The 27,866-nt window shown below is 39.4% G+C and overlaps 1 protein-coding gene across 1 annotated transcript; it reads left to right on the top strand.

Moving 5' to 3' along the window:
• Nucleotides 1-7,425: 7,425 nt before the first annotated feature.
• On the top strand, nucleotides 7,426-26,564 carry LOC133154183 (nuclear receptor subfamily 5 group A member 2-like). Its single transcript, XM_061278682.1, has 7 exons — nucleotides 7,426-7,447; nucleotides 8,466-8,584; nucleotides 8,952-9,093; nucleotides 9,726-10,375; nucleotides 19,872-19,991; nucleotides 21,676-21,823; nucleotides 26,311-26,564. The coding sequence occupies exons 1-7, from the start codon at nucleotides 7,426-7,428 to the stop codon at nucleotides 26,562-26,564; spliced, it is 1,455 nt and encodes a 484-aa protein (XP_061134666.1).
• Nucleotides 26,565-27,866: the final 1,302 nt, after the last annotated feature.

Raw genomic sequence — 27,866 nt, forward strand, 5'->3', positions numbered from 1 at the left:
TAGTAAGTCATCACATCAGCATCTCTGACTATTTTTGCGTATCAAATTTTGGTATGCATTTGTTTTTATCAAGCATTGTTCATTCTTGTGTAGCTTTGCATATTTCACATGAAAGAGCTTCAAAAAGTTTAATTTAGTGTTTTTTTTATTCTGTTATTATTATTTGTCTGTTACTTTCACCCACTGCGATAAACACTATAATTGTTTGTCCACATTTGTCAAGCTTTTTCACCAGGAGATGACAATAACAGCAGTTGGGGTGGTTAGGGAGCAAAATACAAATGACAAAGTCAAAATATGAGCTTGGCCTTATCCCTTCCCTTTATTTATTGTACAAATATATCTTGGAGACAGAGACAGAGCTTGTCTGATGCTGGGGCTTCACTGACCTAGCCACAGCACACTTGCAAAACAAAATCTTGGTCGAGACAAACAACAGATAGACCATAATTCTTGGCCCCAGTGACAGAGGGCTCAACTTAGCATGAGCCCCCCCTTCCTCTGGTCAGCCAGGGTTGTTTTCTGGCCTGTGATCCCTATTAACCAGAGGTGCAGATTCAGACTAATCGAGGACCTTGTGATTCGGGGAGGTCAGGGGTGAACTAGATTGATAGATACAACTTCTCTCCCTCATCTCCCACTGTGCAACTTCTGCTGAGCCAACAGTCTGATGGCTCAGATGAGCAAGCAGCCTTAATGTGGGGTGTTAGGAGGGTGGCAGGATAATATGTGTCCTAAAGATTCAGCCAAAGGGAATCATTTGTTTTAACGGGATTCGTGATATTACCTATGTGCTTGTGTCAATGTGATGACAAAATAAGTCCTCTGTACTTTTGTACTATGAAAAAACAATCTCATGTTGGAAAAAATTCAACATCTAAAAGGAGGCGTGTTATCTACTGTATAATGTGGGGTTGAGCTATTACCGTTTTTTTCCATGTATAATGCGCCCCCATGTATAATACGCACCCTAAAAATGGCATGTTGATGCTGGAAAAAAGCCTGTACCCATGTATAATACGAACCCAAATTTTGACTCCTACTTCAAAGTCAAAGTCTGCTTTATTGTCAATCTCTTCACATGCCAGGACACACAAAGAAACCGAAATTACGTTTCCTCTATCCCACGGTGACGAGACATAGTACACGATAGACATACAAGTAAACGACACGAAATAAAAACAAGAAGGCACAAACAATAAATAATAAGAGTGATGAATAAATAATGAATAAACAAATAACACAATAAATAAGAGGAGCAAAACTAAGCAAGTGTGCGTATAGCAGACAGTAAGCATAGCGCAAAAGTACAGGACGCTACGCAGAAAGGGGGAGAGAGTTCAGGATCCTAACAGCCTGGAGTATGAAGCTGTTGGTGAGTCTGGTGGTGCGGGAGCGGGGTGACTCACATCACTCACAATCGTGGTTGCCTTGCGGGTGAGATGGGAGGTGTAAATGTCCTTCAAGGAGGGGAGCGAAGCACCAATAATCTTACCAGCCGTGTTCACTATGCGCTGCAGGGCCTTCATGTTGTAGTCAGTGCAGCTACCACCCCAAACAGCAATACAGCCGGAGAGGACGCTCTCAATGGTGCCACGGTAAAATGTAGTCATGACGGCCGGAAGAGCGCTGGCTCGCCTGAGTTTCCGCAGGAAGTACAGGCGGCGCTGGGGCTTCTTCGCCAGTGATGCGGTGTTGGGGGACCAGGAGAGATCCTCACTGATGTGCACCCCCAGGAACCTGGCGCGGCTCACTCTCTCCACCACAGCACCGTCGATGGTCAGCGGCAGGTGTTGGGTGTGACCCTTCCGTAAGTCAACAACAATCTCCTTGGTCTTGTCGACGTTCAGCAGGAGGTTGTTGTCCCTGCACCACGTGATCAGAAGGTCAACCTCCAACCTGTATTGAGTCTCGTCTCCTTTGGTGATGAGACCCACCAGAGTCGTGTCGTCAGCAAACTTCACTATGCGGTTGTCGCTGTAGGTTGCAGTGCAGTCATGCGTCAGCAGGGTGAAGAGCAGCGGACTGAGCACGCAGCCTTGGGGGGCCCCTGTGCTCAGCGTGATGCTGGCGGAGATTTTGTCGCCAACACGTACCACCTGTGGCCTCTGACAGAGGAAATCCAGTAGCCAGTTGCAAAGGTAGGTTTAACTTAAGTTAAAGTTGAAAGTTAAAGTCCCAATGATCGTCACACACACATCTGGGTGTGGTGAAATTTGTCCTGGGGGAGAGGGGAGCAGTGAGCAGCAGCGGTGCCGCGCTTGGGAACCATTTGGTGATCTAATCCCCCAATTCCAACCCTTAATGCTGAGTGCCAAGCAGGGAGGCAATGGGTCCCATTTTTATAATTTAAGTCCGTAAACGTAAAATTATTTCAGAAAAAAGATCATCTTTGGGAACAACCGGATGTTATTCTGCCGGTCAGTATCACTGCGCATGCGCTAGCAAACTCAATAGCGAAGAAATGTTTCGGATTTGTGTAGAGTACATTGTGACAGCAAACGAGCAGGTGATCGAGCAAGCGTCTGATACGAGAGCATTGTGTTCGTATGGAGCGTGCTTGAAGTGAACAGCAGAGAAGAAAGCGCATCTGTAATGGCGGCCTCCGTATCATATCCGGATAAAAAATAAAAAAAACTTTTTTTTTTTCTACCCATGTATAATGCGCACCCCAGATTTTAGGACAATAAATTAGTTAAATTTTACGCATTATACATGGAAAAAAACGGTATTATGTTTTATCTTTACTATACCTAAAGAACCTACACCACTACATTTGCGGAAATTACTTCAAGTTCAAAGTTCAAAGTCAGCTTTATTGTCAATCCCTTCATATGTCAAGACACAAAGAAACTGAAATTCCGTTTCCTCCATCCCACGGTGACGAGACACAGTACACGATAAACATACAAGTAGACGACACAAAATAAAAACAAGAAGGCACAAACAATAACTAATAAATAATAAATAAATAAAATGAGTGATGAATAAATAATAAACAAATAACCCAATAAATAAGAGGAGCAAAAATCTCAATTGCATATCGTTATAAGACCATCACTCTAATGGATAATGCTTTAATTGTAGAGAAGATAACCCAGCTTGTCTTAGCCGCCACCCGACTTTTCTTGCATTTTAGAGTATCTTGTAACTTGTAAATGACTGCTCATTGCTGACAATAGTTAATATTGTCAATAGTTACAAATTGTACGGCATAGGATAATATCAAGATACCAGACCATTTTTGCAACACAAAATTGAAAATGGGTTAATTTTCAAAGTGACTCAAATATTTTTTTTCTCATGGTACCATGGTGGATAAGTGGTTTGCACATCCGGCTCAATGTGAAACCGTTCTGGGTTGATCAAATCTCCGCTCAGTTTGAACAATCTTCCTGTGCTTGCCTGAGTGTTCTTCGGGTACTCAAGCTTCCTCCCATGTTCCGAAAGCATATATTTAAATCCTTAAACTAAGCAAGATTCTAAACCTTTGTGTAGGTGTGGATGTTAGAGGGAACTGTTGTTTGTCAAATGTGGCATGTGATTTGCTCTGGGTGTAACTCACCTCTTGCCCAATATCAGATGGGACAGGTTCAGGCTCACCCGTGACCCTAAAGAGGACAAGCGATACAGAAAATGGATATATAGCAATATTGTGTAGCTTTATGAGAGAATATGTCACGTGGATAATAAAAAAATTATAGTCACTCTCTATTTCTTTCACATTACACAACAACTGGACTTGTACAACAACACAAAAAATCGAGTTAGCCTCTCAATTCTATATTAGGCATGGACAAAATCACTTATTGCAGTTTGGGTAACAGCAAGAGTGTGGTTACCCTGGACTGGTCACCAGTTATTGGGCACATGTACGCAGTTTAACTGTGCGTATGGGTGGAATTTTCCGTCTTTTGGTATTTTGCTAGACTTTGCACTGGTAGAATTGGGCATAACAGAGGCATTTGCACCTCTGTGTGTTGTTGTAGGATGGAAGTAGACGTTCCCCAGTCCAGTTGTGTTTAGAACAGCTGTGTAGTCTTGTCCTGCTAAACCTTGGGCCTGGTTCACCGCGTTTGGTCCCATGGCGTTTCCTAAATTTGTTCTTAAAAAGAAGAAAAACATTGATGTGGAATTTATGAGTTAGGAGTTCTTATACTGTATTCAAATATAAAGTTATGTTCAGTCATGTAATGATGTTGTAAATCCTATGATTATAATACAACTGTACAATGAGCAGAAATCCATCCATTTATCGAACACAGCTTGCTCTGTTCAGGATGACAGGCTAGCTGGAGCCTATCCCAAATTTGAGCATACAGTCTGGATCGGTCACCATTTAACCACACTTACCTTTGATAAACAATTGACATTAGTTTAAACAGTTGCAGGTTTATTTTCTAGTACACCTTTGGAATGAGGAGGCGACCAGAGCCTCTAAAGCAGGGGTGTCAAACTCATTTTTGTCGCGGGCCGCATTGTAGTCATAGCTTCTTTTGGAGAGCCATTATGACTGTCAACCCAAATAAATGTATGAGCACCTCATATTATATACAGTAAAAGCTATAAAACAAACTGGCAAATAACTCGTTTTCAAATCAGATGAGTAAAAACTGGTCAAATATTTAAAAAAAAGAGATCTTATTAAAAGTGAAGACAATTTGCAATTCTATTCATGACAAACGAATTTGATGCACAATTTGTCTTCGCGGGCCACATAAAATGATGTGGCGGGCCGTATCTGGCCCCCTGGCCTTGAGTTTGACACCTGTGCTCTAAAGGAAATCAACATAAGCACAAGGAGAAAACGCAGCCAACACAGAGTGACCCCTGCAAAGATTTTGAGACAGGTATGCTAACCCCATGCTCCACTATTCGACCAAATCACGTAAGTGCAATAGGCAATTTGTTACATTTGATTGCATTGTTTAGTAAGCATACGAGGAATGCCACACACATCTTGTGCGTAAGTGCTTAAGTGGGACTTCGGCCATCACTTAAAAGTGGCTCTGACTGTTCCCCTAGACTAGCTGCTCATATCATGTCGAGACATTCTGTGTGTGGCATTTTATATGTACAGTGAATTAGCCAGTGTTGTGTAACAGTCAGAGGTGTGTAACCTCTAAAATTTTGCTGGTCTGTCCAAGGCAACAGGTGAGGAACTCTATTTGGTTTTTCACCTGTTGAGTTGTGGTAGCCACCATACAGTGGCTACAGAAGAGCTTTAGAAGGACACACGTTCACAGATGTTATAGATATGCATGGTTCCTAACCGTAATCTGGGTCGCACTGCAGTCCTCGTTTCTTTGGCACTGTTTTTCATCTTGCTTCTTACACTCAACTCAATATTCTCTCATTTGTTCTTATCCTCACACACTCTTACTACTTTGACTCATTCCTGCCTTCCGCATCCAGAACGCTTCTTCACGCCTATGTACACGCTGCATCGCACCTGTATAGTTATCACTCGCACTCAGTTAGTAAAAATACCCGGAATAATGCGAAAAAGTTTTAAGTTAGAAATGACTTGTTTAACCAGGATCCCACTCCACATTGTAGGTTTCTTAAAGTTGAGGATATGTCCTCTCGGGACAAACGGCAATCATGTTTTTGACATGTCTAACGTTGTGAGAGACAGGCTAATTGCAGAGGTTACTATTCACATCCACTTAATTTACTTAATTTACTTCTGAATAAACATTTACATTTTTTCTGAATGTAGTGAATTGGCGGAATCCACACGTGAGACAAAGAAGCTGTTTCTGCTTTCCAACAGAAATGGAGATCTCTATCTTTGGCAGACTTCCATGTTAGTGTGCTGAAATGGTCCATTTGAACGACTGAGAGGTTAGTCGGTAGACGGATAGGGACAACTACACAGACGGATGAAAAAATACTTCAGATCATCCTCGATCTGTACCTTTTTTAAAACGTTCTCATCCGTTGTCCTTCAACGACTGAATGGCTGTCTAGGACAGATGGACGGACGGACCATTCTGTCCCTGGGACAGAATGCCCACCTCTTGTAACAATGGAGTCAAAGTCCAGAATGGCACACTCCAGACACATTTTCAGACCTAAAACAACAGATTTACTTGACTGATTAATTTTACTTGATGGATATGGGCAGGCTCCCAAGGAAGCCAACTATTGATATTTATTCAATTAAAAAGTTAATTTCTCATAATGTCCTCTTTAAGGTTAGGTCCTAGGATCCATTGTCTTTAAGAGGTTCCAAACTAGAATCACAACAGGATAACATGACACGAAAATCATAAAATAATTTGGTCACATTGCAATTATGCTATTGTGATTTTTCCAAATTTAGAAACAGGTTATGGTCAATCATCAATGACCCTCTGCTTTGTCCATATATTTCCACAGAATGAACCTTTGTAGCAAGCAGATTCTGAGAAAGCCACCCGCTATACCCCATCCTGGCTAACAACAGACATTTTCACCTTTTGAATCACTTACTGAGCAGAAAAGATCATTTTTCTAATTTATTGTATGCTGATTAAAGGGGTGAATGATGTCCATAGTATATATGTGGAGCTTAAAGAGAACCAGAGGCATTATTTCAAGGAGGTGAAGATAACGCTTTAATTGCACATACATTTTCTACTCCTACTACAACTACTACTCTTATTATTACTACACATACATACATACATACATACATACATACATACATACATACATACATACATACATACATACATACATACATACATACATACATACATACATACATACATACATACATACATACATACATACATACATACATACATACATACATACATACATACATACATACATACATACATACATACATACATACATACATACATACATACATACATACATACATACATACATACATACACATACAAACATAACCTCACCGACATCACTGGTGCTTTAAAATCATAATACGTGTATTATTTCTATTATCAAAATGTGTGTGCTTATCAATTACAACATTATCAAATACATTTGGGAATAGCCTCTAATGGAAATCATGCATTGTCGAAAATGTTATAAAACATTGTAGAGGCCTATTTTCTCTTAAGTAACATAAAAATATTATTTTGCGATTGAAAAAAGCCTCTTTCATGGTGTGAGTCATCAAAATCAGCCACATTCTCGCCAGTCCAGGCATTTACAAGGAGGCAGCTCAGCGACGGCCACGTGACTCTCCGTCCACCAATAGAAGCAGAGAAATATAAGTTTGCGATAAGGGAAGACAGTCGAGGGCGAGGAAGCTGAGGGAGACACCCAAACCAATCCCGTTACAGAATTTTTTTCTTTGGTCTCCTCCTGCCGTTGTCCTCAGCTGTATATCCAATACGGCAGCTACGCCTACGTCCACATTTTAATAATCAGACAATCATCAGTGACTGGCTGCAGCCTGCTGTTCAGATGCTGGGAGACAAGGGTCACGGTAAGGCGATTTACTTTTTTTCCCAAATTCTTTCAGTCAGGATGTGCTTCGGGTCACAACTGTAGATGCGGGCTGTCAATTTATTGCCGAAAGAATAAATCATATTTTATTGACAGGGGTCACGGTAAGGCGATTTACTTTTTTCCCCAAATTCTTTCAGTCAGGATGTGCTTCGGGTCACAACTGTAGATGCGGGCTGTCAATTTATTGCCGAAAGAATAAATCATATTTTATTGACAGTCTTGTTTCATGAAAAATCTTAAACGGGACCGACTACACTCGGGGAAAAAAAGAAAAGACATCGGCAGTAGTTTGCTCAAACAAAATAATAAAATACAGTTAAAAAAAAAAAAAAGCGTGCAACTACCATTATAAAATTTCCCAGTACATGCAATAATTATAAAAACAAGAAAAGAAAGAAAGAAAGAAAGACATTATTTTTAAATGGACCTATTTGTGTTACAGATGATTTGAAGTCATTAATGCAAATAAAATGCATGTGTTCCTGTTTAAAAGATGATGTCTGATGTCAGACAGTAATTTTGAAGTCATAAATCCATCTACATAAAATGCACTTGCTGATGTTTGAAATTGAATCGATAGATTTTTTTAAAAATTAAATTTGTATTCGTAAACGATTACACGTCGTATGTTTTATCTATTTGGTATACGCCAATTAATCAACTGTAACATTGCCCTTGAGAAATTGCGCCTCCGCAATAAAAAACAATTTTTTTTTTTTACCAAATACGATTACGTATGGGATTTCATTAAACACACTTAGCAAATCAAGTTCTAAGAATGCATACACAATTTATGTTATCATTGTAATTATACTTGATTAGAATACATATCAAATGTATATAGAATAAACGAAATAAGTAATTTAAAGAAAATTGAATCTCACTCCAGACATGAATTGCCGACACGAACAACAAAAATGTGCAGTTGGGCTTGCAGCCTTGATATTGAGCCTGTCATGCTCTGTCTGTCCTTGCATTTGTGCGTGCATGTCCAGGTGTGACTTTGAAGGTTATGGAATACACGTATGATGACGATCTGGAAGAATTGTGTCCTGTATGTGGAGACAAGGTGTCCGGATATCACTACGGGCTGCTCACCTGTGAAAGCTGCAAGGTAAACAGCCACTCGAGTGCTACAGAAAATATTTGCGCGATTTAGTTAATTAGAGCCCTTGCCGTTAAAAGGTTTGTTTTAATGCTTCTTTTGTCAGCGTTAATATTACCGTAAATATTCTCAAGTCATGCTATGAAACGTTATTTTTAAGCACGTTGTAATTCGCCTGTTAGAGGAAAAATTCTATAGATTTACATTCATATTACAATATTACTTATTGACAACGAAATGTAAATAATTTGAATAGAAACTGCTTTTCCTAAATTCTGAAATGCAAAACTTTAATATCGATAAAAATGAATACCATGGAAAATTAATGTTTTTTTTTGGTTGAAAACGAAATGAAAATTGTCTCCTGTTGTTTCAGGGCTTCTTCAAAAGGACAGTGCAGAACAACAAGAGATACACGTGTGCTGAAAATCAGGAGTGTAAAATTGACAAGACTCAGAGGAAGCGATGTCCTTTCTGCCGCTTTCAAAAATGCCTCAACGTCGGTATGCGACTAGAAGGTACGTTTGTCTTTTCATCAAATCATTACAATCAAACTGATATTGCGAGAGAAGATTTAACATGTAATTTAAGAAACGATGACATTTCATGTAGCCCATCATTAAAAAAAAAAACTTTCGTTGGGAAAAAACATATAATAATTATTACGCTTTATTGTTGCATCGTGTATTTATGTTCGCGATTATGTGGCGTTTATGTTTGTGTTAGTCTGACTGTACAAGTCAAATTAAACGACTAAATTCGAATTTGTTGGCTGTAGCTCTGTCATCACATGAGATGGGATTAATCGCCAGACAGCCATGCGAGAAAGCACCTGCTTCTTCCAAGCTAGAGAAAAAGACACATTCTGGACTCACTGATAAAACTGTGGAGACTCCCGTGTTTTAAATCAAAAGCTCTATTTAGGCTACGAGGAGTGAAGCCTGGGGAATCTTCTCAGTCCTAAAAAGGGAAGCAAAAAAGTGTGTGCGCGCGCGCGCGTGTTGTTCATTCTGTGATTAAATTCCGCATTAGGGGGAATGGAAGCAGCTATTTGACGCGGGAAAGTCATCGCTAACCGGTGGCTTGAATTTGAGGACGGTTGCTGTGCAGTACATTTATGTTTGATTTCTTGCTGGGCTCTTTTTGACAGCGGTGCGTGCAGACCGCATGCGTGGGGGGAGGAATAAATTTGGGCCCATGTACAAGAGGGACAGGGCCTTGAAGCAGCAGAAGAAGGCTTTGATACGCTCCAACGGCTTCAAATTGGAGAGTGCGGCTCCTCCGTCCACCTCACCTCTCCACACCGACTACGGCTTCAGCGGCACTCTCAACAGCATGCCCGCCCTCCCCAAAAGCATCCTACCCTCCACCCCCGGCTCCATTACGCCCACAGACTACGAGGCAAACATTTATGCCACCCCATCCCTAGGTATGCAGTCCCACGTCCCCCTTAGCGGCCAGTACCAGTACACAGCCTTCCCCAGCAGGGTCATCAAAGCCGAGTGCCCCGACTACACCAGCTCGCCCGAGTCTCTCACGGGATACGCCTACCCAGAAATGTACCCCTCCGCCTCGCCGCAGCCCCCAACCCTGCCGCCGCTGGTGCTGGAGATGCTGCGCTGTGATCCGGACGAGCTGGTGGTGCGGAACAAGATCGTCGCTCATCTGCAACAGGAGCAGAGCACTCGAGGTCGGCTGGAGAAGCCCAGCGCCTTCAGCCTCATGTGTCGCATGGCAGACCAGACCCTCTTCTCCATAGTGGAATGGGCCCGCAGCTGCATCTTTTTCAAGGAGCTCAGGGTGAGTACACAGTATGTGGTTCTGGCTGTGTCGCACATAATGGCATGCGCGCTCGAATATAAAAGGCATCAGAAGAAAGAGTTGCGAAACACGATATTGCGACATAGAATTGCAACAAGGCACGTCATCAATCGTCCTCAAAACAGCCCGGTGAACGAAATGCCGTCTTTAGTGCAATGTTTGCGTATGTTTGAAACAAAATGTTTCTCATCTGTTTTTTTGTTCCGTCGTACGAATATCACCATTTGCTGAAAAGTGAATTTAACTTTGAATGTAGCAGCCTTCTAAAAAGTCGATCAACGGAATTGAACAATGAAAAACGGTTACTTCAGCAGCCCATCTCATGTCAACCAAGACAGGTAGTCAACCAAGCAAGTAGAATTGAACAAACCAGGAATAAAACAAAAATAGCAACAATAATAAATGATGAAATAATAATAATAATATTGATAGTAATTGTAATAATATTAATAAAACAACCTTGTTATTATTATTAATATTATTCCACATCCACTTCTACTGCTTCTACTACTATAATAATAATTATAATATTATTAATAATAATACTTGGGAGTTTCCCCATATAGCAAACTGTTGCTTTCATCACCATCAGTTACTTCTCCACTCCAGTCGTAATTCTACTGTACATTGGCCTAGACGTATATGTAACTCAGGGCATGCAGCTACACTATATTTAAAATTGGCACAGTAATTTGCATGAACAAAAATGAAAAATTTTGATGCAATGCAAATGAGGACAGTTTGTTGCCTTGTCTTTAGTTATTCCTTTTTGTTAGTTCATTTACACAAGCTTTATAAGAGTTGGATTGCACCCCCCATCACAATGAATAAATAAATACATACAAATAATTCAGTGACCAAAAACATTAATTATGTCACTGCGCTTTACAGCTTTCTGTATAGTAATTACATTTTTTTATTGTCATTGTTATTTCCCTGCCCCAAAAGTCTGTTTGAATGAATCAGCTCTCGACTGCTTCCGGTGTTGATGCTCTCACAGGCTGTTTGGCTGGAAACTAGAAAATTGTTCATTTTAATATGAAAGGCATTGTCACACTCTTCTGAATTTGCCTTGACATAACTCACTATTTGTCAAAATTGCCATGAGGCAGTTAATTAGTGTTCTATTGTAACTACAACGTAAATTATGAATAATCTATGCATTTGGCTTCTCAAAACGAATACAATTAGTCTTTTAAAACGTCCCCTCTGAGTCATGCTTAATGTCAACACAAAATCAAATACGCAATGATTTCTCATCTAACAAGCATATTGTATTACTGCATTTTAGTCTATCACATTCATGTCTGTGAATTTGTCACCAAGTTTTACATAAAAAGAAACATGGTCTTCTGATTCTACCGTACCGGATAGACTTTCTCCATGAGTTTTGATCATGTCAATGGGAATGTTTGCCCACAGAACACTCGTGAGGTTGGACACCACTAATACGTATTTCTTGCCAACAACCTACATTTTAATATAACCTGAAGTTGTTTAACGATGTCCAAATTAGGGCACACACAAGTTTATCCACACCAAACCCATTCAAGTATGCCATGCCATCCAAACAATGATCTAACAAATTGGTTGCATAACAATTGGATGTATATTGTTCAAAATGTCATTGGAAATAGAGATGGTGTTAGAAGACAGCGTAGTTAGCATAAATAATAGCATGTCTGCTTAGGAGCTCTGTGTTTGGATTGTAGTTGGGACATCTGTTTGGAGTTTTTTTTATTTTTTTTTGCTTACCCCAGATTCGTCTCCACATTCAACATATATTCATGTTTGGTTAACTGAATATTCTAAACTGCCCAGGTGTGAAAGCTGTAAAGCAGCACCTTGGTGAGGACAACAAGCAGGCCTATAGAGAAAGGAAGAATGAAAGGATGAACTGCGAGAGATGTGCTCTAACCCCTGACTGATAAATTCAATATTACAATTACAACGGGTGTACCTAGACATTTTTGTCCATGTGTAATGCGTATTTAATATTCATATGATACAGTATAGTATTTTGAGACAAATTAGTTGAACAGTGTTATTCATCTGAATGCAGAATTTCACTTCTACTGTATCCAGATGCAGTTGTAATAATTTTTTTATGAAGTTTAAAGCCTGAACTTCAGTCAACCATTTTTGTATGTTGCATTATACATTTGATGCTTACATGTGCATACATGCGCTCACTGTCACAAGTGTCGAGATGATGATTTTTGAAGTCATTGCACTCTTTCAGATCAGAGCAGCATTAGGCCAGCAGTCCTGTTATTCACAGTTAATGGTACGCTTCGCAATGTCACTCTTGTGTGGGTAGTTAGTTGGTTCATCATCTTGCTTTAAGATACAGTATCAATGTGGTCTGGATGTCCCTAAATGTGTAAATGTCCAAAATTCACCCAAACATTTCCATTATCCACTTTGCATTGCTCAATGTGTGATGTTGCGTTCTTATTCTGCAGCTGTGACAATGTGTTGGAAAACAGGCATTTATTCTTTTGGCTGCCGCGCCTCGGTTGAAAAAATTCAGTGTTGCAGTTTTCAATTAATAGGCCACATCCTTAAACTCTAGATCAATTTTGCATCACACATTTGTTACACTGTTTTTTTTATCTCCAGACCAGAGTTTCTCAAACCTTTTATTCTACGAACTACCTAAACAATAAAAAAATACGTCATTCTTCAAGTATTAGTATTAAAATAGGCCATCCTAGAACGCCCAAGTGTCCATTAAACCCATTTGTAAAAGGTGAATTAATATAATTGGGAGCTAGAGTAATATTTTAGTGTCACTGCTCTTATAAATATGGATATTAAAATCTTTACAAAAAAAAAGGTCCAATTGAAGAGTATTGGATGCAAAAAAAAAAATTCTGTCACTATGACACAGATGTCCAAATCTTGTCCTCATGCGCCTCTGTTCTGCATGTTTTACGTTCCCCTTGTCTAATACACCGGATCCAAATGATCAGGATCATCATCAGGTTCCTTCAGAGCTTGCTGATGGCTGATCACATGAATCAGTTGTGTTGGACAAAGATCTCCACATCCCTGCATTGTTACATAATGAACATTCAGTTAAGTTCAGTGATTCCTTTGCATATCATTAGAAGGGAGGCTGTGTATGTACCAGTACTAGTATGTCGTAAGGGGAAAATTAAGCTCCAAATTTGCTTCATGAACCATTTGTATTTTCTGACTCTTTCAACTCAATGCTGAACAGGGAGTGCAATCTAGATGAGTCAGAAATGCAACTGTTTCATGAAGCAAAATTGAAGCTTCATTTTCCCATCATCAGTGGTATGCATATCACATCTTAAATAATTTCTTAATACAAAATTACCCATTATCACTTCCTCCGGATAGACTACAAATATTATTTGTCAGTTAAAACCTATAATGGGTAAAACATCTCACAACCCAGTGCTTGAATCGATTTAAAAAAAAAACCTCTGAGAGATTTTGACTCAGATAAAAAAATATCCAAAATGGATGAAACATTTCCCGCAACCAGTACTTGGGTAGATAAAACAAGTTCGACCAACCCTCACTGTTCATGTGTATTGTAGGAGGTGGCTGAAAACTGCCAATGCTGGAATCACTTAGTCTCGTCATACATAGAAAGTCTGTCTGAGGGCAAAAGGTTGACTATTGGTCTGTAGTCCATCAGCAGAAAAACAGAGACAATAGGACTGAAATCTACAAAAACAGTCACTAAGCTGAAATGCTGATGCCTCAAAATTTTGCTACTCTGCCAGTGACTTAAGTTTGACAAAATAAAACAGTTATACTATAGTCAACATGGTCTAGGACAGGGGTCACCAACCTTTCTTGGCTTTCACTATGTATTATTGTCATTTCCCAATTCACATGTAAGTGTGATTTTTACAAGAATAGCAAAAATACAGTCAAACCTTGGTTTTTGACCACAATCCGTTCCAGAAGGCAGTTCGAGAAGCAAATCGGTCGAATTCCGAATCTATTTTGCCCATTACAAATAATGGACATTTTTTTAATCCGTTTCAAGTGCCGCTATTTGAGCTAATTTTAGAACAGTCCTGCGGGCGACTCATGCGGTCCTCACGGGCGATCTGGTGCCCGCGGGCACCGTGTTGGTGACCCCTGTTCTAGGAGTTACCATGTCTGCCTCAAAGTCAGGCCACCCGGGTATGAATCTCTGTTGGAACGCGTCAGTGGTGTTTACCTGTTATTCTGGTGTTTGTGGGGTTGATATTTTGGCATCCTCATTTGCAGGCAAGAAAGGATTCATGATTAGTAGTGGGTGATGGATGGATAGATGAATGCAATTTGTTTGCATTGCGAGAAAATTTATGACTGGGCCTCTTAAGATTTTCCTCTTTACCTCTGAATAATGGAACTTGAGAACTTGATTTGCAGGCTGAATGATGTTCAACAATTTATGGCGGTAGCTCATGCAACCACATTGCATTCCAAAGAGCTGTTTGAACTTTGATTTTGTCATCTTTCAAAACAAGACTTTGTGTACATTGTTTTGTTATAATTTTTTTCCAGAACTACAACTCCCACAATTTATTGTATAATGTTTGAAGTAGAATTTCTCATTAGTAATACACAATAAGAACAAAAAACAACAACTTACCAAAACAAATGCTTGTGAGATATGCTGAACACCTTTGGAGGTATTTTTGGCGTGACAATTTTGGTCATGCTCCAAATTGTACATATATGTCCATACTTCATGGTTCCACAGTAGAGCGTGTTATGTTTTTTATCAATTTTGCAAATGTGAGAAATTATTCAATTGCAGTTTTGCTTTTTTATATATGCAGTGACAAAATGATGGGCTCAAGTATTTGTCAATTACTTTGACAAATTAATTTTGTCAATTTCACATGTCTCACTAAAAGTTTTTCTCAGAGTAATCGAAATGTATTTATAGTGAGAAAAACAGCTCTTCAATTTAAAGCTACCAACTTCTTTGGAAAAATACAAACGGCTCCTGTATGAACTGATGATGCAATACATAAAATAATTGTTCAATTACTGGGCCTGTTAGGATTTCTAGTGCTGCACTAGACTTTTACATAGGAGGCTAGAAGCCACTCGAACTGCTCGTATTCTCATTAATTAAAATGTTTAATGAAGTCAACCAGCCTCTATATTGTCCAGTAATTCAAGTTACAGTACATGCATGCAAAAATATGACAACGAGAAAGTGAAACAGTGGGGGTGGACAATGGGCTGATCATTTATTAAAGTATTTATTTTCCATTGTCATAAATCCAATCTGTCGTCTTTCTTAATTCTACCAATATTATTGATTATTAATTTACCTAGACAACGATTCAAATATCTCCATGCTTTCTTGCATTAGCTTTTGTTTATTGAATAATGATAAAAATAGTGTGTAGTGCTTCAACATTTGCATGATCGATTGTAAAGCTTGTGAATAACGATTTGCATTATTTGAAAGGGAAAACAAACCAGCGCTCCTCCCATTAAAAAACAATTTGTGTTGTGTGCAGGTGCACATGGATGTGTTTGTGATGTGTTTCTTGAGATATTCAAAATGTTATGTGGCCATTCAGCAGCCAGTGTGCACAGTGAGAACAAAGCTGTGCAGCAAGAGCTGTTTCTCTGCGCTAGATAATTACATTCCATGCCGCCGATAACAGGGGAATGTCAGCCTTCCACTGCAGCCCTGCACTCTACTCGGCTACATTGTTCTGAAATTGTAAGCTATTGATTGCTGCAATTCCTGAAAGGTGGTCTTTGTCATGTCATGGGTTTGACCTTCCATTCACCTGTTGAATGGCAGATGTTGCACATGAAGTGTACGCAATGAACGTCATAATGGTTCAGTTTAAGGGCATTGAACTGGAGAGAAGAAATTTTGAACTAACTTCAGACAATCTTGAAAAATTCCTCTCCAGAAACTGATAATATCGTAATTATTCGAACAACTGGTGTAAAAAAGTAAGGAAATACACCATAAATAATTTCCCCCTTTACATCCATGAGGCGGTTGTCACATATTACACTAGTCATGGTACGATGTACATCTCAAGTCCACTTTGGTTTAGGATTTACTGACCCTGTCTTTCTTGCAGTTACACACACACCTTATATACATGTCACTTGGCCATGCCCCTAAAATAATTTCCTCAGTGCTTTGAACATAACGGTGACTTGACAACAAAACCTACACCGTGTACTTACTCACGGAGAACTGTGTCAAATTTGACTCAGGAATATTAAACCCACAATTACAAAAATAAATCTATCTGCCCGTGGTCGCGATAGAATACGACACGAGTTGCCTAAAAAGGGCGACTTTCACGAGGAAACCCACTTGACAAACACAACCATCAAATGGAAGGAATTTGTTTCTGTGGGTAACTACCGTAAACTCGAAATTAAAATAACTTGCAGCCATAGAAGTGTTGGCTAACATAACTTGCTGCATGAAACTAAAACGTGGAAAATATTAAACTTGTAATTCTGTAAGTTGTCTTTATATACAAAAGTAAAAAAGCAAATACTTGATTTGAAAACCAATATCCATCCATCCATTTTCTGAACCGTTTAGTCCCCACGGGGGTCGCGGGTATGCTGGAGCGTATCCTAGCAGTCATCGGGCAGTAGGCGGGGGACACCCTGAACCGGTTGCCAGCCAATCGCAGGGCACACAGAGACTAACAACCACTCGCACTTAGACTTCGGGACAATTTGGAGTGCTCAGTCGGCCTACCAAGCATGTTTTTGGGATGTGGGAGGAAACCGGAGTGTCCGGAGAAAACCCACGCGGACACCGGGAGAACATGCAAACGCCACACAGGGAGGCCGGAGGTGGAATCAAACCCGCACCCTCCTAACTGTGAGGCGGACATGCTAACCAGTGCGCTACCCAAAGTCAATTACAGTTTTTGAAATTAACAAAATAAAAACATAGGTTTTATTTTTCAAGAAACCGGTTAACTTCATGTTTACAAAAGGAACGTGAAATGATTATGTTGCATATACTCCAATTATAATTGAGGAAATTCAAACACTTGCTGTGTCCCATTTTTCAGTGTATCAAATACGTCATGGGCTGTACTGTAGTCAGTATTCCCAAAGGCTTGCAGAACAACATTAACGTTAACAACATTAAATACCTGTGAAAAATATCTATCATTGTACTGGTGAAAATGTATATTGAGGCCCCAAATCTTTCCCCATTCAGAGTAAAATGAATGCTAAACCTAACTATATATTTTTTTGTCTTGTCTTTTAACGCTAAAGTCAGACACTCATGTCATTTGCAAACTTAATAAAGACTTGATGGTGTAATTTTGAATGAGGTGACGAGTAATGCAAAAAAGATTTCATTTGGACTTTGATCATCTGGTACTTTTGTGTGATCTCATATCGCCATATAGCCATCTGATCTAGTTTTGTGTGATGAAACCTAAGACTAGGAGTACACATACATATAGAGTAATTGTAACTACAATTGTCTTGATCTGATGAGGAGATTGAAACTAAAGGCAAACCACCAACTTGACCTTGGGGTCCATTTATTTATTCTTTTTTTTTTTTTTTTAAATATAGCTAACTTCATACAACAGTCCCCAAAGCTCGTTTTTGAAATAGCCACAAACTTTGCTCTTGTTCACAGTTTGTTAAGGGAAAGCGGTACAGACTAAGCTGTGGAAACAATTTGTTTACAAGTTGGGCAAGCCAAAAGATACTACAGCTAAACTGAGTCTGCAAAGCTGCAGAGACTGTAATATTGGCCATACTGGTGTGGCCAAACAGCTGTAGCTGAGCAGCATTGTCAGAGCTGCTTTGCAAATGTGACACATTTTAATAAAATACACCTGCAAATGCAAGTCAAACAAGTGCAAATGATAAACTTTGGCCGCCCTGATTACATTTGACGATGTATCGGATGTGGCTACAGTGCACGCAAACTCAAGTAACCCGAACCAGACCCTGCTCAAAATGAATGTAATCGCCACATCCCTCATTGCAACAATGTGAATTTCAGGTGTTATCTTAATGGAATAGCCACAGAGTGAAACATAGTTAATAATGTACACGGAAGGATTGATAGAGGAGAACTGTCACATTTTTATTACTACATTGTTTTCAGACATTAGTGGCATCCATGACAGGAAACCCAATAGACGCTTAAAGCTTTGGTTTGACAATTATTTCCATCATTTTTACTTTTGCTGCGCAAGAAAATCAACACAGTGGTTGAATGTGACACTCAATAGGTAGATAAACATACTTTAAATCCAACATAAATTAATCTCTCAATTCAAGTACTTGCTCTATATTCTGCATGTTTGGAAGATTTTGTTTTTTTTTTGGCTGCAGCTGAGAGTCTAACTCCTCTTGTAGAGGAAGCGCAGGAGGTCACCGAGACCTTTTACTTCCTTAACCCCTTCCTTTATCACTTTAAGTCCAGACCCCACAGCAGCACTCTTCCAGATGGGTGCGTGGCTTAGATTGGACCCTCTCCTCTGCCACTAATATATTGTTTGATTTAGATAGACAGTAATTCTGTCAGCTCCATGTCAGATGAATGTGCGTCTGAGCCTATTGAAAGCTGCGGCTGCAAAATTACTGACTGCTCTGTCCTTCACTTTACAGACAATAACACACGCATATACGCACACACACATCGCCTACGGGGCTAGGAAAAGATATTAGTAGTTTGAAGACAAACATGTCAATACGACACTGGACACACTTAACACAACCACTTCGAAGCGTTAATCTTCTCACCTTGTCTTTATGGACAACTCATCTTCCATTCTATCATTTTGTTCACACGTGATTTAGTACTGGAGTGACAGTAGTGTTCTTTGAAAATTAGAAGCACATTTACGGGATGTATTTTACACCATCATCACTAAAGCTTATGTATTTTTTTATAAATCAAACTGACACAAACAGGGTGCAAAATTACATTATATAGGCCACACTTTACTGTGATACTGTGACACTATGTATTTCAATTATAACAGTTCTGACGCAGGACAGGCTATAGGTTGTTTGTGGTCTCTCTTTGATGGAATTATTTGATTTTAAAATAACTACCATGTTAGTTGTAGTTATAATGTTAATTAATAGTTCTAATGTTAATTAATGCATTAGTACTGAATGTTTCATCTGGCACATATATTAGACTCACTAAAAGACACAAACTGCAATTGAACAGCAATACTTAAAAATGAAGTTCATAATTTTGATTATTTTAAAAATGAAAATACATAAAAACAAAGTTCATAATTTTGATTATTTTGAAAATGAAACATAGTATCAAACCACAAAAGAAGAGTACCGTGTAATCTTTTTTGCAGCTGTCTATACATGTTTTGGAAAAAATAATCATGTCCAACTCCTCAAAACTAACTGGACTAATTTTTGCCTTTTATATTTTTTCTTTTCTTGTCTTGTCTTTGTCTCACTTCTCTCTGTCTCATGTTTCCTGAAGGTGGGGGACCAAATGAAGCTGCTGCACAACTGCTGGTCTGAACTTTTGGTCCTGGATCACATTTTTAGACAAGTGCAACATGGAAAGGGAGACAGTATCCTGCTGGTTACTGGCCAAGAGGTAACAACTCCCACACACAGCTTCCCACCAGCACATTATAAAAAATAGCTTAGTCTTTCTGAACTTCTCCACTTTCCTCGGCCTGACCGTTTTCATACATGTACAGTGTATATCATGATTCCCAACAGTCTCATATACAGCATTCTTTGAGGGTGAGTGGATCTGTGGGGCAGGTTGACCCACCACGTATTCAGAAGCTGGGAAAACCTTAAATTCTGTACCTAGTGAATAATAGTCCAATATTATGAAACATTAATTTGGCAGTGACAGGTTAATAAGATTGTGTATCATGCAAGCTACCATGCAAAGTAGTGGGCCAAACAAGCTTCTGGTATAACACATTTATTTAATTCCACGTAATGTTTTCAAAATAGCATCATGTTATAATAAATCAAGAATGTAATCCTCATTTTTCACTTATTTCAACCCCCCCTAAAATAGCACTTCACCACATGTATGGAAGTCAAATAATGTGACTCTTAATAGTCTGGTGGGAAAGAGTCAAAATCAACTGCCTGGATACAACAGGCACTTCTTGGAGGTGATTAAATAAATGTTCATATCCCCTACAGGTTAATCACATCAACAGTCAACCTTCCAGCCTTTAAGTGTTCTTACTTGGTCTCGAAGAAATGCTCATTCTGATAGTACGGGGAAAAAAAAAAAACTCATTGGTAACTGAATTCCATTTCCTTTGACGGACTGTTTTGGTGAGTGGCCACAAAGGCACTTACTTGAAGTTCAAAGATGGTTTAGCTAGAAAACATACCTATATTATTAATACAGAACAACTTGCATGTAGTAACAGAACAAAGATAATTCATTCATTTTGTGCCTTTCTGACCCAAGAATGTTTGTAAGATAATAGTGTACTGTACATGCAATACAACAATACAGTAATAGTCATCCATGCAGAAGCACACTTATTCTTCAACCATCTTTTTGTTATACTGCTTGTCCCCATTAGAGTCAGAGGTAATGGAAGCCGACCCCAGTTGATTCGGGAAAGAGAGACATTCTGGTTGGCAGTCAATTGTATGGAACGTGGACAATCATTCATACTCACGTTCACACCTATTAAGTATTTATTCTACCTGAAATGGATGTTTTTGGTACTATGTCTCGGCCGAGATTTAAACCCAGAACCAGAGTTGGGGACTTTACCAAATTTTGTTTTTCTGTCATCTGTCCTTTGTTCATGACCTTGGTTCCGCTCCGTCCAAGCGTGTTCGGCTCTCAACTCTAAGGTTGTAAGATCGATCCGTGACCATGTCGAAGTGTCCTTGAGCAAGACACCGAACCCCAATTTGCTCCTAGTGTGGACCTGGCAGCACCCTCCCATTGGTGTATGAATGTGTATGTGAATGGGTGAATGTGAGGCATTGTTAAGCGCTTTTGGCACCATGTGTAATAAAGTGCGATGTAAGTGCAGTCCATTTACCATTATCCCTCTGTGTAAAATAAATGAATGAATAAGTAAATTAATGAATGGATAATTAAATATTAATATAATATAAAATATTAATAATTATATAACTATCCCAAATTCTGAACCCCAAAGTCCGCGTACAATCAAGCCTTATCTATACATACAATCATAAAACTGACTGTTGAATTTAAACGTACACATTTTATGCACCCACTTTTATATAAGAGTACTTAATCAGTAACTTTTGTTTTGCAGATCGAGCTGGCTTCTCTTCTGTCTCAAGGTGAGGCAACTCTGTCAAGTTTGGTCCAAAGAGGACAGGACCTTGCCGTAAGGTTGAGGCTCCTGCAGGTGGACCGTAGGGAGATTGCCTGTCTGAAATTCCTGCTCCTATTCAACCCCAGTGAGTCCATATAACAATGTCTATATAATGATACTGCCATTACAACTTTTTTTTAAATATAAAACTGTGGCCCCAAACTAAATTTCTGTACACTTAAGTGAATGATTAGCATTTCTGTAGTAATAATATTAACAATAATAATAACAATACCGTATTGGCCCTGTTTTTCAAGACTAAAGTTTGGAAAAAATACTTTTTGACTCAAGTTTGAAAAAAGACTTTTTGAACACCAAATTGAATTTTTATACAGAAAATAATTACAGTACATCTGAAACAAATGATTATAACAATATACTATTCGAGAGAAAAAGCATGTTATTTTGTCTCATTCAAATCATGCAAAAACTATCTATCACTTCTTAATATCTGAACATTTAAATATGTAAACTAAGTGCGATCACATTTGTAAATGAATGGCTTCTGGTTTTTGAAATGTAAATAAACCAATCTACTGTGATAAAACAACAACATTGCAAAAACTGCATTAACCATCGAAGTGAAATCTAACTAACTGTAGTCTTGAAACAAATCTAAATAAGGAAAAACATTGTAATAAAATAATGCAAACTGCTACCGCTATTGTTGGGGAGTAGATCTCTATAGACTTTTTGCAGGTCTTTGTAGAGATGTTATGTATCTGGATGCTTCCAGTTTTGGGTAGAACTTTGTAAAACACTCAACAGGACCCGTTTTGATTAAAGGTTGTAGATGGCGTACCTAAAACATTTTTTTAGCGGGGCAATACCTTTAAAGTAATGATTTCTTTATTAAGAGTGATGTTTTTTTCTTGTCTTCTATGTTGTCACAAATGTTAAGACCATCAACTTCAATTTATGTATTAGTATTTTTGTGTAGAAAACAGCGTGTTGCTGTGGCAACAGGGTTAAACAAATGTTAAATGGACTGAACTTACACCTAAATCTTGATTTTACTCGCTTCGATCCTATGTGACTTTCTGTCTAACGCGGTTTGGTTATGTACACCAATTTTTAGTCACAAATACATTTTCAAGTACGTTAAATGGATGATATAAGGACCGTACAAAGCTAAATGACCAGGACTAGTGATTCGATGAATTTTTGTGACCAATTTAAAGCCGTTAATAATAATAAGTCGGGCTGTTTGATCTTTATGACTGCTGTATTACCAATTTACGGGTAGCTAGGATAATTTTTTATTTGGCACTCTTTATCTACAGCACCATTCACACACACATTCATACACCAGTGGGTAGCTGATAAGAAGCTTCGGTTGGATTTCCATCACGAGCATCGTCAGTTGATGCACCCACAGTTTCAAGACAAACTCTAGGAGAACTTCTTTAATATGTAACCTCTATAAGAGGCCAAAAATTAGGGCTATTTGAAAGAAATTTCAAAATGTTGAACTTCCTGTCAGGTTTAGCAAATGGCTCCAAGAGACGCTTTTGTAGGTCGTGGTCTACTACACATACCATCAAATTTTTATAGCTCTTGGTGAATCGTACAGTCGAGGCTGTTACGTTAAAGTTAAAAAGTTAAAGTCCCAATGATTGTCACACACACACATCTGGGTGTGGTGAAATTTTTCCTCTGCATTTAACCCACCCCGTGTGATTTTGATCCATCCCCTGGGGGTGAGGGGAGCAGTGAGCAGCAGCGGTGCCGCGCTCGGGAATCATTTGGTGATCTAACCCCCCAAATCCAACCCTTAATGCTGAGTGCCAAGCAGTGAGGCAATGGGTCCCATTTTTATAGTCTTTGGTATGCCCCGGCCAGGGTTTGAACCCACAACCTTCCAGTCTCAGGGAGAACACTCTACCACTAGGCCACACTGAGCTGGTTAAGATCTTGTGGAGGGCGCTAGTGAGCCATATAAAAAAAAATAACACACTAAAGTAATACATAATTGGTGATTTTACCACCCCTGATGTGTGTGGAATGTTTCACAAGTTTTTGTGCAGGTTATATCTGACACTGACATAATGACATATAAATAGGCATGTACTCCCCTCAGTCACATCAAACGCACGGTGGCGCACTGGGTAGCACGTCCGCCTCACAATTTGGAGGGTTTGGGTTCGATTCCACCTCCGCCCCTCCCTGTGTGGCGTTTGCATGTTCTCCCCGGGCCCGCGTGGGTTTTCTCCAGGCACTCCGGTTTCCTCCCACATCCCAAGAACATGCTTGGTAGGCCAATTGAAGACTCCAAATTGTCCCTAGGTGTGAGTGCGAGTCCAAATGGCTGTTTTGTCTCCGTGTGCCCTGCGATTGGCTGGCAACCGGTTCAAGGTGTCCCCCGCCTACTGCCCGATGGCGGCTGGGATAGGCTCCAGCACACCCGCGACCCCCGTGGGGACTAAGCGGTTCAGAAAATGGATGGATGGATAAATGTATCTAGTTTTGACGACATGTTGTCCAATAGAACTCATAGCCTTTGTTTAATCTCCTAACTAACGGAATAGTTACTTTTTTTTGTATTCTGAATACGCTGGTCCATGTATTCCGTTACTCCTCAAGCCTGTTTGTTTATTTATTTATGGTATATGTCTTTTCAAAATATATTGTACAGCCTATTAAAAGTCAAAGCATGGATTCTGCTATTTGATAGGCTTTAAAATATAACATTTATATTTTTTTAAATATTGCCACACTTCCCATGTACGCTACATACGGCTTTCACTACTGGCCTTTTAATGCGAACAAATTCACTTAATTAAGAACCTAGTCTTGCAAAAGGCAATTGTTCACAAAAGCAACCTCCTCTATTGTCCACTAATGGCATTCTAAAGGGGAGTAATGGGTCTATCATTCGATGCAAGGGCTGACATTGATGTAGAGGCTTGTGCAGATGGAAAGAGCATAGATGTGGTTTGCCCAGATTCCCAGAAGTGTTTGCTGTTTAGCGCAAGCAAGATGGTAACAAAAGAGCTTTTGAATAGGGAGAAAATGTCATAGGTAGAAAATATTTGCTCTTTACTGGCACTTCTTTGGACACACTGCTTTTCCTCATCCTTAGAGTCAGGTTTGACAGGGGTAATATAATTGCCCCCAAGCAGTTTGAAAGGATGATTCATAACATTGATTCAAAACATTTAATTACTGTGTGAATGGATTCTACAGGATGGGCTCAGCTGATGCTGAATGCTAGTCCACTGGAGGACTTTGCTATTTTACCATGCACGCACGCACGCACGCACGCACACACACACACACACACACACACACACACACACACGCACACGCACACGCACACGCACACGCACACAAACAAACATAAAAATGCTATTGAATGATGTAAATTATTTTGTATCCATCCATCCATCCATCCATGCATCCATCCTGGACACCTCTTTTCCTTACTGGGGTTGCGAGTGTTCTGGAACCTTTTCCAGCGAACTTGAGGATAGACCCTGGATGGGACTCACTAAAGGTCTTCTTGGAATGTTTGACTCGAGAAGCAAGGCTAAGCAGAACACAGCTTTGGTGGTTGTTGAGGCAAAAACCCAGTTGTTGGAGGAGCTCACCAAATCTATGGAGAGGGATTTTTGCATGATTTCAAGGAAATATCTAGAGACGGAAACGCTCCTCAATTTCAACTCATATGCCTTCCTATAAGGACACAGAATTTGAAGACTCTGAGATGGGCTGGTGATGGATGAGGTCCGCCCCGAGTTCCAACAACAGGGAAATCACATTCATCAGTTTCCCTTGCATGGTCTATTCGGAGGCTCTAATAAGAAGGGTCTGTTTGGAATCCAAATCTCAGAGAAGCCATTGCTCCTCTACATTGAAAGGAGCCAGATGAGATGAGGTGGCTCAGGCATCAGGTTCGGATGCTTCCTGGATACCTCCCTGGTGATGTGTTGCAGGCATGTCCCACTGTTAGGATCCCAAGGGGCTCACTCAGCACACACCAAAGAGACCTTCAGGCTAGCCTGAAAACATCTCTGGATTCACCCAGAAAAGATGGATGAACGAAAATCCGGCCAAGCTTGCTTACCCTGCTGCCCTGTGATGCAACCCAGATGAGGATGTATAGATTGGTACAGACTGGATATGTATAGCACACAGTGGAAAATCTGTGTCACAGCTGCTAAAACAGCATCAGTAATTCCCAAGATCATTTGTAAATTTTTCTATGATTGTTAATTTTCCCAAATGTAAAAGGTGTTTAAAGTTTTTAATGTAAAAAAAAAGCACACTTTATTGAGATGTCCCATTAACTAGTAAAATAATTTCCAGGAATCTCTAAAAAGAAAAACACGTTGTAGTTGGTCAACATTGTTTGATTAAGTTCTCTTTTCAGAGAAACCAGGTGAGTTGGCTATTCCAAAAGGTGAAAAGATAACTGAAACTGAAAATGTGTGATTCGAACCATGCCTATATAGCTTTTGGTGATGTTATTTAAACATGCTGGGCACTCACCATTTATGTCATGTCATAAGGCACCACACGTATGTCACACAATTATGTTCATTTAGACTTACCTTACGCTCCTGTGTGCAGATGTGAAGCTGTTGGAGAACCAGGCATTTGTGGAGGGTGTCCAGGAGCAGGTGAACGAAGCTCTGCTGGAGTACACCCTGACCACTTACCCTCAATTTCAGGAGAAGTTCGGCCAGCTGGTGGTGCGACTGCCAGAGCTACGCTCCCTCAGCACACAGGCTGAGGATTATTTGTGCTACATGCATCTGAGTGGCGAGGTGCCCTGCAACAACCTGCTGATTGAGATGCTCCATGCTAAGCGAGCATGTGTGTGAGGAATGCAGACGACTTGTTTTCACCGTGTTGTGTGTTTTGGTGAGACTATGTATGGGATCAACAAATCAGCAATGAAAGTGGACTTACATGCCAGCTTACCTTTGTGAGCATTTTTATAGCCAGAGAGATACTTGCAGGTTTCATAGAGCCCCATCTGCGTTCCAGATTGTTTTGAGCATTTAACATAAATATTTGTATCTTTATGTGACAATTTTCGAATGACATCAAATCTCGTGGAAATGAACATTATCCATTTCCCCAACTCCAATGAATGAAAGGTTATCAACAGAATGTACCCACCCGCTTACAACTAAGCACAGTCAATATTGTAATGACAATGTTCAAGTTGTCAGATGCTGAAAGCACTATTCTATTGGTTAACTTGTACTATGTGCTGACTGTCACATAGGATGGCACCATTAGCCTGGAACCATATTATGAATGATGGGCTGGTGATTAACTCTGCACTTTTTATGACAGATTTCATAACCTCTTTTTAAGAAATGGAATGTTGGCGTATCCTTTTTTTAAATAATCAAGAAAATAAATGAGGACAGTCTCCATAGAATGTGCAAATACATTTGGTCACACTGTGTAATTAATATAGTTTGATTCCACTCTATTTAGATATAGATATATAGTAATAAAATATTACTATATTTAGACCACAAGAAAGAGCTGTTCATCAACTGAAAGAAAAGTAGGATACAGCCAGTAAAAAAAATAAAAACTGGGCTTTTTTTCTTACATTCCTATTTGTCAATAAGACAACATTGCGAGAATATAAACAGGTTACAAAATGTCAATGTTTTATTTGGATTTTCAAATGAATTTTGCATACTGTTCTACAGTGTGCCAAAAGCAAAATAAACATTAAGACTCATGTGCCAATTAGTTCCTATGAAAAGTGAATTGTGATTCATTTAATGTACAGTGCCATGGGATTTTGGTTGTGCCCACACTTGATAGTGCAGTGACATGAAAACACTGCAAGTCAGCAATGTGACGTCACATAACTATATTTTTCTGTGTCTATCAGCATCAAGCTCGTTAACGGAAGAAATTTGGAAATTCCAGCATAAATGCAGCTGATGGGTATGCTTTAATCTTTCATTCAGAAAGGTTTTAATAGAATGTCTTCGTCTCTGTTATGTACTAGTGCCGGTATTTACACAGAACCAGACTATCATCGAAATTGAACATTTTCACCTTTATAAAATAATGTCAAACTGTAACTCACATTATTTGGTTGTTGGTTTTAGACACTGCCGACGTCCTGTTGCCTAAATATTTATTGTCTT

Source organism: Syngnathus typhle, linkage group LG5, assembly GCF_033458585.1.
Source record: "Syngnathus typhle isolate RoL2023-S1 ecotype Sweden linkage group LG5, RoL_Styp_1.0, whole genome shotgun sequence".
In the NCBI taxonomy this organism is placed as follows: domain Eukaryota; kingdom Metazoa; phylum Chordata; class Actinopteri; order Syngnathiformes; family Syngnathidae; genus Syngnathus; species Syngnathus typhle.

What these genes read in the sequence shown, in the direction of transcription:
- LOC133154183 (XM_061278682.1), top strand. Translation starts at nt 7,426, where the DNA reads ATGCTGGGAGACAAGGGTCACG. An exon ending in TCACCTGTGAAAGCTGCAAG is followed by an intron (nt 8,585 to 8,951) that starts GTAAACAGCCAC and finishes CTGTTGTTTCAG; the next exon opens with GGCTTCTTCAAAAGGACAGT. An exon ending in TGCTGGTTACTGGCCAAGAG is followed by an intron (nt 19,992 to 21,675) that starts GTAACAACTCCC and finishes TTTGTTTTGCAG; the next exon opens with ATCGAGCTGGCTTCTCTTCT.